This window comes from Corythoichthys intestinalis, chromosome 17 (assembly GCF_030265065.1).
Source record: "Corythoichthys intestinalis isolate RoL2023-P3 chromosome 17, ASM3026506v1, whole genome shotgun sequence".
In the NCBI taxonomy this organism is placed as follows: domain Eukaryota; kingdom Metazoa; phylum Chordata; class Actinopteri; order Syngnathiformes; family Syngnathidae; genus Corythoichthys; species Corythoichthys intestinalis.
Window position 1 is genome coordinate 2,012,707 of NC_080411.1, and position 13,199 is coordinate 2,025,905.

Sequence of the window (13,199 nt, forward strand, 5' to 3'; positions counted from 1 at the left end):
ATCTAGCATTTGCAGCCACCACACACAGTCATGATTGCACCACTTCCCATCATGCATTTGGGCAGAACAGTTAAGTCGCTACAGTATCATTTACTGAAAGCTCAACAAATACACTAGATGGCAATATTTAGTCACAATATACAAACACACTTAATTACAAGTCTTTCTATCCGTGGATCCCTTTCACAGAAAGAATGTTAATAATGTTAATGCCATCTTGTGGACTTATTGTTATAATAAACAAATACAGTACTTATGTACAGTATGTTGAATGTATATATCCGTCTTGTCTTATCTTTCCATTCCAACAATCATTTAGAGAAAAATATGGCATATTTTAGAGATGGTTTGAATTGCGATTAATAACAATTAATTAATTTTTAAGCTGTGATTAACTCGCTCGATTAAAAATTTTAATCGTTTGACAGCCCGAGTTAAATGTACACCTTATGCCTAATATATACATAACACAATAAAACAGAATTGTTGTGGAACTCAAAATGTTGACTGGACAGTTATGGACTATGCGCATTAAATCATTAGTAACATCAAATATTACACAATACGCCAAAGTATATCAGTAGCCGTGTCCTTAAGTCTGTCTGATATTTTTGCCCTGACCTTTTTACTACAATAATATAATGAAAACCTGAAATTATGGATTTTAGTTTTGGCCACCCCAAGATTTTAAGTGGCCCCATCTGGCCACACCTATGAAAAATTTCTGGAGGCGCCACTGGTAAACTAAAGTGCAATCACATTCGTAAATGAATGGCTTCTGGTTTTTGAAATGTAAATAAACCAATCTATTGTGATAAAACAACAAAATTGCAATAACTGCATTGACCATCAAAGTGAAATCTAACTAACTGTAGTCTTGAAACAAATCTGAATAAGGAAAAACATTGCAATAAAATAATGCAAACTGGTTAAACTTGAGAGTTGGTGAGTCATGTCATGACAGAACATTGCTTCAATGATATCTGATATCTCTTTTTCAATCTTATTTCAATGTAAAAAACACGCCTTATATTCGGGCCAATACGGTAATGTTATTTCAACATTGAAATCCTGACAAAACCTAAACGTCATTTCAATTATTATTAATATTGGAACAACGCTGAATCAATGTTATGTTTTCGACCAAAACACCTACTCATCCATAATTTGACTCATGACATAATATGATTTTTCAGTCATATCTCCCTTTCAATCATAAATCAACTATTTATCAATATTAGTTCATCAACTATAAAACAGTGTTAACCCAACCATCGCCTGACATACCCTAGAACAACGTTGTTACAACATCATTTGACGTTGAAAATTTAGATGTCAACCATACTGACCCAGATAGACCGACGTTGAAAAGATGTTGGCTCAACATTCCGCTGTCGATCTGATGTCGTTGAATCAACGTCACTTTTGCACCCTCAATTGATGTTGTTTCAACGTTGAAATCCTGGCAAAACCTAAACGTCATTTTGATTACAATTAATATTGGAACAACACTGAGTCAATGTTATGTTTTCGACTAAAACGCACACTCATCCATAAATCAATGACTTTTCAGTCATATTTCCCTTTTAATCATAAATCAGCTATAAAACAATGTTAACCCAACCATCGCCAGACATATCATAGCGGAACTTCAAGTCACCTGTTTTCCGCCATATATATACATATATGCATAGACTTCATAATGGACGCGGGGCCGTTAAATAGGCGGCGTGCATTGTTGGCGAGGCCGTCAAAGCTGACCGAGTAGAATCACAGACAAAGAGCTTTTTTCGTTGAAAATTATTGTGAATAAATGCCCAAATCCCCAAATTCTTTATAGATATGGACGTAAAACGGTCTCGATTCATGGTTAAAAGCAAAAAGAAATGTGCAGCTAGCATTAATTTTATGTAAATATGTCAAAGTACAATGCTAGTTTGTTAGTGAATGTAGCTAGCGGCCCCCTGATGTAAAAAGAGCTTTTCCGGTGAAAATTCTCGTGAATAAATGCTTAATCATAGAATTCTTTATAGATACGGACGTGAAACAATCTCGATTCTTGGTTAAGAGCAAAAACACAAAACGTGCAGTCAGCATTTATTTTACGAAAATATGTCGAAGTACAATGCTAGTCTGTGAGTGAATGTAGCTAGCAGTCGCCTGATGTAAACAGAGCTTTCCGGGGAAAATTCTTGTGAATAAATGCATAAATCCCCAAATTCTTTATAGATGTGGATGTTAAAAAAGTCTCGATTTTTGGTTAAAAGCAAAAAAAAACAAAAAACGTGCAGTTAGCATTTATTTTACGAAAATATGTCGAAGTACAATGCTTGTCTGTTAGTGAATGCAGCTAGCGGCCGCCTTATGTAAACAGAGCTCTTCAGGTGAAAATTCTTGTGAATAAATGCTTAAATCCTCAAATTCTTTATACCGTATTTTTCGGACGATAAGTCGTAGTTTTTTTTCATAGTTTGTCTGGGGGTGCGACTTATACTCTGAAGTGACTTATGTGTGAAATTATTAACACATTATGATATCATTTTGTTATTTTGGTGTTTTGGAGTGACACTGATGGTTTGGTCAACTTGTTAGCATGTTCTTTATGCTATATAGCTATCGGAATAACTCTTAATAGTGTGTGTTATGTTAACATGCCAGCCACATTCGCATTTTGTTGTTCATGCATCATGTAACATTATCATACTGTACACTTATTCAGCATGTTGTTCTCTATTGTATTCTTATTCCAATTTGTTTTTCAAGATGACATATCTGTTTTATGCGTTGGATTTTATCAAGTAAATATCCCCCCAAAATGCGACTTATACTCCGGTGCGACTTTTATGGTTCTTTTTTTCCTTTTCGTTGGGCATTTTATGGCTGTTGCGACTTATACTCAGTTGCAACTCATAGTCCGAAAAATACAGTAGATATGGACGTAAAACACTCTCGATTCATGGTTAAAAGCAAAAAAAAAAAAACCTGCAGTTAGCATTTATTTTACGTAAATATGTCAAAGTACAGTGCTAGTCTGTTAGTAAAAGTAGCTAGCGGCCACCTAATGTAAACAGAGCTTTTCCGGTGAAAATTCTTGTGAATAAATGTGTAAAAACCTGAATTCTTTATAGATATGGATGTAAAACAGTCTCGAGTCATGGTTAAAAGCAAAAAAAACGTGCAGTTCGAATTTATGTTGCGTAAATATGTCGAAGTACAGAGCTAGTCTGTTAGTAAAAGTAGCTAGCGGCCGTCTGATGTAAACAGAGCTTTCCTGGTGAAAATTCTTGTGAATAAATGCTTCAATCCTCAAATTCTTCATAGATATGGACGTAAAACAGTCTCGATTCTTGGTTAAAAGCAAACAAAACGTGCAGTTAGCGTTTATTTTACGTAAATATGGCGAACTATGATGCCAATGCAGTAGCAGCTAATTTCTCCCATTGTTTTTTTTTCCACAATGTTTCAAAATACATGCATGGTACAAAAAATATAATAAATACACCTTGAATCGTCGAACAAATAACTCCTGAGACAATCCTACCTGTTTGTACGCGGTACAGCTTTCGTACTTTTTCATAAATCCTTCTGAAATCCGGCTCGGGCTCGCTAGATGTGCTGTCTGCGACTGACTCCTGTCATATGAGGCGGACTTTGGTCCAGCTCCTTATGAGAAGGCATGATGCAGAGAATAAATAAAGAGAATAATAGATTTTAAAGTCTATGTGCTAGCATAGCAGCTTCATCCTCGTGTACTGTGAGTATCCGTCCTTTTTTAAATCTGTCAAATCACCCGTAGCTAGCCTTAAATGGTGGCACCAAGGTTCTTCTCGTATCTGGAAATAACTGGCCTTACCATAAAAGTGCAAATATAAATTCTGAAGTAAACGTAGAGGTTTTTCTTCACTATGCTAAAATGTTGTAGCGAAATCAAACTTTTCAAGTTGGCATCCCGCTCTTCACTTGTAGCATTCATATTTAAGTCTTGTTGTCGTACTATTTTAAGAAAGACTGCGCTTCACCCCTCGGGATTATGACAGTAGATTTTTTGGACACCACAGGCCGACGCCGTTTTGGACTTCGACACCATGTCGGAGATCATGGAGAGCGGCTACACGCGCATCCCCGTCTATGACGACGAGCGCTGTAACATCGTGGACATCCTCTATGTCAAGGACTTGGCATTCGTGGACCCGGACGACTGTACCACGCTCAAGACCGTCACCAAGTTCTACAACCATCCGGTGCACTTTGTCTTCCACGACACCAAATTGGACACCATGTTGGAGGAGTTCAAGAAAGGTCAGTGTAACCCGGAAGTGGGTCAACATAGACACGCCCTCGCATACAACTCATGTTATTACGACTTGTTTTCTGCCAGTTATCTTTCAAAAAAGAACATGCCGAGTAAATACTACTGCTATGGAACTTGTAAAAACGACTCTAGACATTACGACATATGAAGGATGTTTTCTTCATACATTTCCCAAAGCCAAAAACTCAGAGGAGGGGGGGGGGGAATGTCAACAATGGATTAACTTGTGCGCACGTCCGAAAGACCAGTTTAACGGCAGCAAGGCGAAGCCATTCACCTTCATATGCAGTAAACATTTTGTTTGGGGGCCATGGTCCTACAGAGGACGAAGAGGTAGGCCATTCTGATATTTTTACTTATTTTTTAGCGAGGCGTTTTGCCCTGCTGCTTCTGTCTACCAATGAATGACCTGGAAGAAAATTAAAATAGTATCTGACTGCCACTGTTTTTACCTTTTCTGAAACGTAAGACAACCAGAGTATATAATACATAAGAAAGACTGGGCATATGGTGGTAAACGATATATTGTTGAAACAGGAGAATGTCATTTTCGGACAGAATTGGTAGGTTTAGCACAGTAAACATCTCGTTTGTACACTATCGACAGATGTATGAAAAAGTATCTGAACCTTTTGAAATTTATCACATTTCTGCATAAAATCAGCATCAAATATAATCTGATCTTTGTCAAAATCACACAGATGAAAATACAGTGTGTGCTTCAACTAAAACCACCCCAATATTTATATGTTTTCATGTTTTAATGAAGATGGCATGCAAACAATGACAGAAGGAGGGGGGATTAAGTAAGTGAACAATCTGCCTCAGGAGCCTTGAAGAGCAATTGAAACCATTTTTTTTTTTTTCTTACCAAATATTGTAAGTAAGGTGTGTGCCCAATCACTGATGAGTGGTTTGAAGCTGCCCTGCCCATTATAAAACACACACCTGGTAAGAAATGTGTTGATGAAAAGCATTGTCTGATGTGCATCGTGGCTCGGTCAAAAGAGCTGTCTGAAGACCTGCGATCAAGGATTGTTGATTTGTATAAAGCTGGGAAAGGATACAGAACCATATCTAAAAGTCTGGATGTTCATCAATTGACAGTCAGAGAAGTTGTCTACAAATGGAGAGAGTTTGGCACGGTTGCTTCTCTCCCAAAGAGTGGCCGTTCACCAAAGATGATGCCAAGAGTTCAGCGCAGAACCCTCAGAGAGGTAAAAAAGAACCCTAGAGTGTCTGCTAAAGACTAACAGAAATCACTGGCACAGTCCAATAACTCTGTGCACACATCAACTCGATGGCCAAGAATGGTGTTCATGGGAGGATTCCACGGAGGAAGCCACTGCGGTCTAAAAAAAAAACATTGTTGCTTGTTTATTGTTCGCAAAAAGGCACTTGGACACTCCACAGAAGTTTTGGCCAAATATGTTGTGGACTGATGAAACCCAAGTTGAATTGTTTGGGAGTAACACACAATGTCATGTATGGAGGAAAAATTGAACAGCTCACCAGCATCAACATCTCATCCCCAACGTGAAGCATGGTGGAGGGAGCATCATGATTTGGGGCTGTTTTGCCGCCTCTGGGCCTGGACAACTTGCAATTATTGATGGTAGAATGAATTCAAAAGTTTTGCAGGAAAACCTGTGACAGTCTATCAGACAGTTGAAGCTAAACAGAGGATGGATGCTGCAACAAGACAATGATCCAAAACACGGAAGTAAATCAACTTCAGAATGGTTTCAGCAGAACAAAATACACGTTCCGGAGTGGCCAAGTCAAAGTCCAGACTCGAACCCCTTTGAGATGCTGTGGCATGACCTGAAGACAGCAATTCATGCCAGACATCCCAGGAATCGGACTCAGCTACAGCAGTTTTGTAGAGTAGAATAGGCCATGATTAGTCCTGATCGATGTGCCAGACTGATCTGCAGCTACAGGAAGCATCTGGTTGAAGCTATTGCTGCCAAAGGTGGGGGCCACAAAATATTAAATGTGAAGGTTCACTTACTTATTTTTTCCCCTTCTGTCGTTATTTGCATATTATCTTTATTAAAATATAAAAACCTATAAATGTTTGGGTGGTTTTAGTCAAAGCAGACACTGTTCTTTCATCTGTGTGATTTTGACAAAGATCAGATCACATTTGATGGTGATTTTAGGCAGAAATGTGAGAAATTCCAAAATGTTCAGATACTTTTTCATACCACTGTTTACGCGAGCTTGACCCGCCTAGCAACGATTGCTAACATCATGAATATTAATAAGCAAAAGTGACGTGTTGCGGGCGGTACGCCATTGACTAAATGTGCGCGTGTACACGGCCAGCGAGTGTCGGATGCGTTTTGACTCCGGCCTGACCTCCACACAGGAAGAAGCGACGAGCCTGGCCCGGGGCCATCCCGGGATCGATGTGCTACGCCGCTTGAAACGCACAAGCCATTAAATCCTTCACTACCATTGACAAGAATTGGCGACCAATCCATGTGAACTGGGACATGGATTGGAAGTCGATGGCAGTGAATGAGCAAACTTTGAAGTTGCCCATGAATGTGTCTCTTTGTCTTTACAAGCCCTGATGATTTGTCTCTACGGGCCCTGTCATGGACTGGTGACTATTTCTTATATCGGGATGCCCTGATGTTGAGTGGTGACCAATCGTCACACTGCTGCCCAAAAGTATTGGCACCCCTACAATTCTGTCAGATAATGCTCAATTTCTCCCCAAAAAATGATTGCAATTGCAAATGCTTTGGTAGTAATATCTTCATTTATTTTGTTTGCAACGAAAAAACACAAGGGAGAATGGGAAAAAAAGTTAAATCATTATCATTTTGCACAAAACTCCAAAAATGGACAAAAGTATTAGCACCCTCAGCCTAATATTTTGTACAACAACCTTTAGACAAAATAACTGCGAACAACTTCGCTTCCGGTATCCATCAATGAGTTTCTTACAATGCTCTGCTGGAATTTTAGACCATTCTTCCTTGGTCAACTGCTACAGGTCTCTGAGATTTAAAGGGTGCCATTTTCAGATCTGTCCACAGGTGTTCTATCGGATTTAGGTCTGGCCACTTTAGAAGTCTCCAGTGCTTTTTCTCAAACCTCTTTTCTAGTGCTTTTTGAAGTGTGTTTTGTAGGGGTGTGACAAAGTATCGAAATGGTGATTGAAGGGGAAAAGATATCATCATCGCACGCACCATATAATTGTTTGCATTAGTCTAACACACGTAATATAATTAATCAGGAAATAGTATCATTTTCATATTTACGGTAGGACTGCACTACTAATATAAAATAAATAGCACACCATAGTTTAATGAGAAGAAATAGAAGAGATACACAATGCGGTCTTATCACAAGATTGACGCACCAACTCTTGCAACCAGCTCTCCCAGCAAACTCCAAGGACAAAGCGCTTTGTCCTAAAACAAGTACAACCAGCCCGGACAGCAAAGTTGATAGCGGGCGTCCCAATCCGCGCACGAACCTAACCCGCCCAAAACCGGCCACTGAGGGGAAGACCCAAAAGCAACGCCCAGAAACGCCTTCGACACGGACCGCCTCAGCAAAGACTATAAAAAGACTGGACACTGAGATAACACAGATTTTTGCTGCTCGTAAACATGTAGCCTTGTTTTGGATCCAGAATTGTCCCTCCGTCGTCTGTTTTTGCCTTGTTTTTACCATTGTCGACGAATAAATTGTCAACCTGTTTTCGGTGAGTGTTCTTCAAGCTTTTAAAACATGGAGTCAGTACAAAGGGTTAAAATAAGAGGACACGCGAAGTTCTGCCTTCCCGGTCGGCGCGCATGGAGGCAGCGTCGGCCGAGCGGCACTTGTTTTGGTTGGTGCTGTTCCCGAGTGCGTCTGGGCCAGGGGGGGCGAATTTCAACATGATATATCGTGATACTTTGTATCCCAAAAGGTTATTGATATGCTCCCGCCAAGAATCGACGTCCCGTCCCGTGGCGTGCCGTGTCGGCTGGGGGGCTGCGGCGGCTCATGACCCGGGTGGGCGGACGGGGTTGGGGACGGGCGTGGGATTGGTGGTGCGTCCGCTCTTGCCATCCCCGAGGGCATGTAGATGGGCGCGCGGCTGGCACGGGGGACCACCCTGGATTCCGGGGGGGCCCATGCCCATTGCCCTTGCTTGCTCACAATTTTGCTTCTCAAGTACTCAGACAGTTCTTTGGTCTTCTTTCTTTTCTCCATGCTCAATGTGGTACACACAAGGACACAGCACAGAGGTTGAGTCAACTTTAATCCATTTTAACTGACTACAAGTGTGATTTAGTTATTGCCACCACCTGTTATGTGCCACAGGTAAGTAACAGGCAGTGTTACTTTTCAAAGGGTGCCAATACTTTTGTCTAGCACATTTTTGGAGTTTTGTGTAAAATGATAATGATTGAATTTTTATTCCCATTCTCTTTTGTGTTTTTTCATTGCAAGCAAAATAAATGAAGATATTACTACCAAAGCATTTGTAATTGCTATCATTTTCTGGGAGAAATTGAGCATTTTCTGACAGAATTGCAGGCGTGCCATTACTTTTGGCCAGCACTGTATCTATAGACATTCCGCAATTTAAGCATTTATTGACAAGAATGTGCAACTTAAAAAGCTCTGTTTTGTAACGGCCGCCATGTTGGATTACACGATACCAGTGACGTGCGGTGAGGTTCATGGTTGGTGAGGCACTGACTCCTTTATTGTTAGATTTCCAAATATATAAACCAAAAAGGGTAGCTTATTCAATTGGCTACTGGTTATTTCATATCTCATCAGCATTCTTCACAAAACACGCACACACGGTACATATCATCGATACGTAAAAGTAAGAAAATAACATGCATTTGCTCTACACCCTCAATGTGTTGGCCGTCGCAATTCTATAGTTCATGCAACATAAATGAGAGTAAAGAGTAGTGTACAAAACCACAGAATTCAATTCTGACCTTTAGTGAAATATTCAGTTGTTTTTAAAACTTGTAATTCTGATACTTTAATCAATTTCTTACAGATTGCTAAACAAAAAGTGTGAAAAGAAAAACAAAGAATATTTTATTTAAGGCCAAAATTTAGTTTTTAAATATTCTATTGTATGTTTCTTAGTCTTAGCTCTTTTTTTTTTTTTTTTTTTGTAAGATTGAAATGAAAACTTTTTTTGGTCTTGCTTCTGTCCTTCACCACAAAAACCGCCGTTACTTTGAAAGGGCATAGGTTTGATCTCAACATTCGTAGGGACGATATAACGGCATAACCTGCATGTAGGTACACTTTTTGCTGGGGACGGGACATTAATAAGACCAAACAGATTGGATGGAGGGGGCAAAGGGCCACATTTCTCATGTATATGAACCTAATTAATTAAAAGGCAAAATGATCAATGCAAAATAAATACTTATCTATTGATAATAACTTTTACGTGCATTGGTTCAGATGATACACTGTTCGATTCAAACCTTTCGTTTTCAAAAAATACTAAAGAAACATTTTGAAAACTTCCTGAATAAATGTCTGGTTTTTATTAGCAAACATAAACATAATGAAAATAATTCACTTAATAATGGTAGGGTCAATTCTATCCTTACAACATATGGAACTATTGAAAGATCTAAATTCTCTATGTAACTGAACATTATATCATGCAAAAAAGGTAAGGTTGCTTAAACGTTGGTGGGGACAATTTTAGCATCCTGAAAAGTTGGTAGTGTTATGTCCCTACCGTCCCTATGCAAACCTACGCCCTTTTTGTAAAAGTCCTCCTTATTTTCCTTTACATTAAAAAAATCTCTCTGCCTCAATGGAGAGGATTGCTTCAATTAGATCGTTCTGTGTTCTATTTGACAAGCCAGAAAACACAGTGGATGTGTCCAAATGTCTAGCTAACCTTTCATCTTTCTCAGCAAAACCATGTAATCGTTCTACATATATGCCACGTTTAGAAGAGCTTACACGCTCATCGTTACCACGAAATGTTAACTCCTGTTTAGCTAGGATGCAGGTTGCATTAATGAGGTCTTTCAAACTCTTTCGGATTTCCCTTACCTTAGCGTGATGGGTGCTACCGTTGAGCTTCCGCTGTTCGTCAAAGCCAAATCGATCCTTGAGCTTCCAAAAGTTTTTAAAGCAATCAGGCTTTGAATGTGAGTGGTCGAGCTCTCATGTTTGCTGAGGCTTCGTGGTAGTTTTTTAATGTCACAATATCTCGTGTTAGTCCAGACATTGGCACAAGTTGAGAAGAAAAGGCAGGGAAAGCAGCAAAGCCGATTTTTCGAAGGACAGCCACATAGCCAGTCTTTTCGGGTGTACCAGTCTGTTTGAAAAGCGCGAGTTATCTTCTGTCCCGTAGTTTGAAGCAAACCTTTTAGCTCCGGTGTTGAGTTAATCGCGTCCACTTTTGACGGAAAGTCCCGTTTCACGTACGCCCCCTTTCAGTGCGGCAGAGTACTATCTGCCGCAACCTGCGCTTTTTCACTGCGGTTTTATTTCCCATCAGCAAAACTAAATATGTCGCTAACAAACATTAAATTTTAAGGGTTAAAGACATTAGCCAGACTGTGGAAAATCAGGTCAAATAAACGTATCTGGAAACATTATAATGGCGACATGCAGATGTACGGCAACCAGCACGCTCCAATTCCATATAGCAACCCAGTTTGTTATGGATTGCGCAATCAGAGGTGAGGCTTTACTTATTGCTGCCGCACCTCTCGTTTCATTTCTTTATTTGAACAGGAAATAGGCAAATTCAGCGATTTTGACTATAAAAAATGTTTGAAATGAGTCATACATAAAGAGCAATGGACAAATATTAATATAAATTTGATGCTATAATTTTTTTTTTGTCATGATGACAGGTGAGGCTCTGCCTCACCTGCCTCCCCTGACCGCACGTCACTGCACGATACCATAACGTTGGCTTGAAATATTTACGTAAAATGAAGGATAACTGCCCGTTTTTTTGCTTTTAACCAAGAATCTAGAATGTTTTACATCCTTATCTATAGAAATTGTGCGATTTAAGCATTTATTTACACAAATTATAAACTTAAAAATCTGTTTTGTGACGGCCGCCATGTTGGATTACACAATTCCATAACTTTGGCTTGAAATATTTACGTAAAATGAACAATATCTGCCCGTTTTTTGGCTTCAACCAACAATCTAGACTGTTTTACTTTCTTATCTCATAGAAAGTGCGCGATTTAAGCATTTATTTACAAGAATTTTCAATTTAAAAATCTCTTTGTTTTCGTGATGGCCGCCATGTTGGATTTTGTATCTCTACACAGTGGCGGAATTCAATCAAAATAAGTGGTGATTCTGTAAAGAAAAATTCAAATTTGACTTTTGTAGAGTAAAATTAAGAGAATTCTGCATGCTTTCCTCAAGTATTAAGTTTTTGATGTGAAAATTCAGTGATTTATTAGCTGTTGAAATTAAATTAACTGAATTAAAAACAATAATAAGTTTCTATTTTGGCCAAAAACTTACATTATATGTTAAATATTGCTGTTGAGCCTGAAAATATAGGTGATTATCTCTTGAAGGAGATAGTACCTTTTCTCTTAGGCCACGTCTGACTGTTTGTATTAACTCTAACACACCCAATATAAAACAAATAGCACTTATATCAGGGGTGTCCAATCTTTTTGCAAAGGGGGCCAGATTTGGTGCGGTAAAAATGTGAGGGGCCGATCCTGGCTGACGTCCTTTACGTAGAGCAATATATTTAAGCAAATTTTAGCAAGCCATTCTGTGTGTCACATTTGCTTTATTATTGTTTTAATTCATAATTTCAACAGTCTCGTCTTTGTGGCGTTCTCTTTCGACACTCGGGCTCTTGCGAAATACTGCTGCTGTGAAATTTAACTAGCTTCAAGTTGCTTCAATTTCTTCAATTTCTCATTGTGTATCTTCCCTTGTCTAGGGCTGTAGCTATCAAATATTTTAGTAGTCGATTAATCGATGGTCTACTTAGTTCGAATAATCAAGTAATCGGATAAGGAACATGAAAAATTGAAATACCTGAGCTGAGCCTCAAACGGTATATATTTTTTAAAATGAGGATCAATGTACAACAAAAGAACAACTGGCTAACTTACATAGAATAAGTCCGCTAGCTTAAATGCTAAGTTTTTTTGTTTTTTTTTTAAACAATGCTCTTAACAAATGGCTCGGACACAAATTCCCACAAAAAACGGCTAAATATACAGTACTGTGCAAAAGTTTTAGGCAGGACACCTGCCTAAAACTTTTGCACAGCACTGTATATATATTTTTTTAATTATTAAATTTATTAGGATCATGGAAGCTTCCACTTGGGGAAAATATATACATACAGTATATCCTGTATATACGTAATATAATAAAAATATACAGTACTGTGCAAAAGTTTTAGGCAGGTGTCCTGCCTAAAACTTTTGCACAGTACTGTACCTATAAACTAAATTAAGAATACATTAAAAAACATTAGCTCAAACAAAAACTTAGCTTACGTTGGTCTTAACAGGGAGCAGTTGGATTCAGCCATGTGAAAAGAGGCAGACCAGAGGGCAGTGTATCCACCCTCATCGATAAAACTTAATTGCAAACACTTTGAAAATAAACCATTAAAACGGCACTTTAATTAAACGAATACTTGAAGCAACAAAATTTAATTAGAATATTTTTTCTTGTAATCGAATACTTGAGTTAATCGATTAATTGTTGCAGCGCTAATCTTGTCGTACATGTCTTGTCTTGTTTGGTAATATCGCCTCACATTGAACTCTTTAAAAACAGCGACTGTCTCTGCAAATGAGGCAGACACAGTTGTTGCGTATTTCAGTGAAGAAATAGTCAAATTTCTACCTATCCTTGAAGCGTCGGC

At 38.7% G+C, this 13,199-nt stretch overlaps 1 protein-coding gene across 3 annotated transcripts in view; it reads left to right on the forward strand.

Moving 5' to 3' along the window:
- LOC130905873 (metal transporter CNNM4) overlaps nt 1–13,199 on the forward strand; it is a 51,488-nt gene that overhangs the window by 2,121 nt on the left and 36,168 nt on the right. For all 3 annotated transcript variants that reach the window (XM_057819626.1, XM_057819625.1, XM_057819627.1), the window contains exon 3: nt 4,059–4,299. In XM_057819626.1, the coding sequence (XP_057675609.1) occupies nt 4,059–4,299 (241 nt within the window). The remainder of the gene's footprint in view (nt 1–4,058; nt 4,300–13,199) is intronic.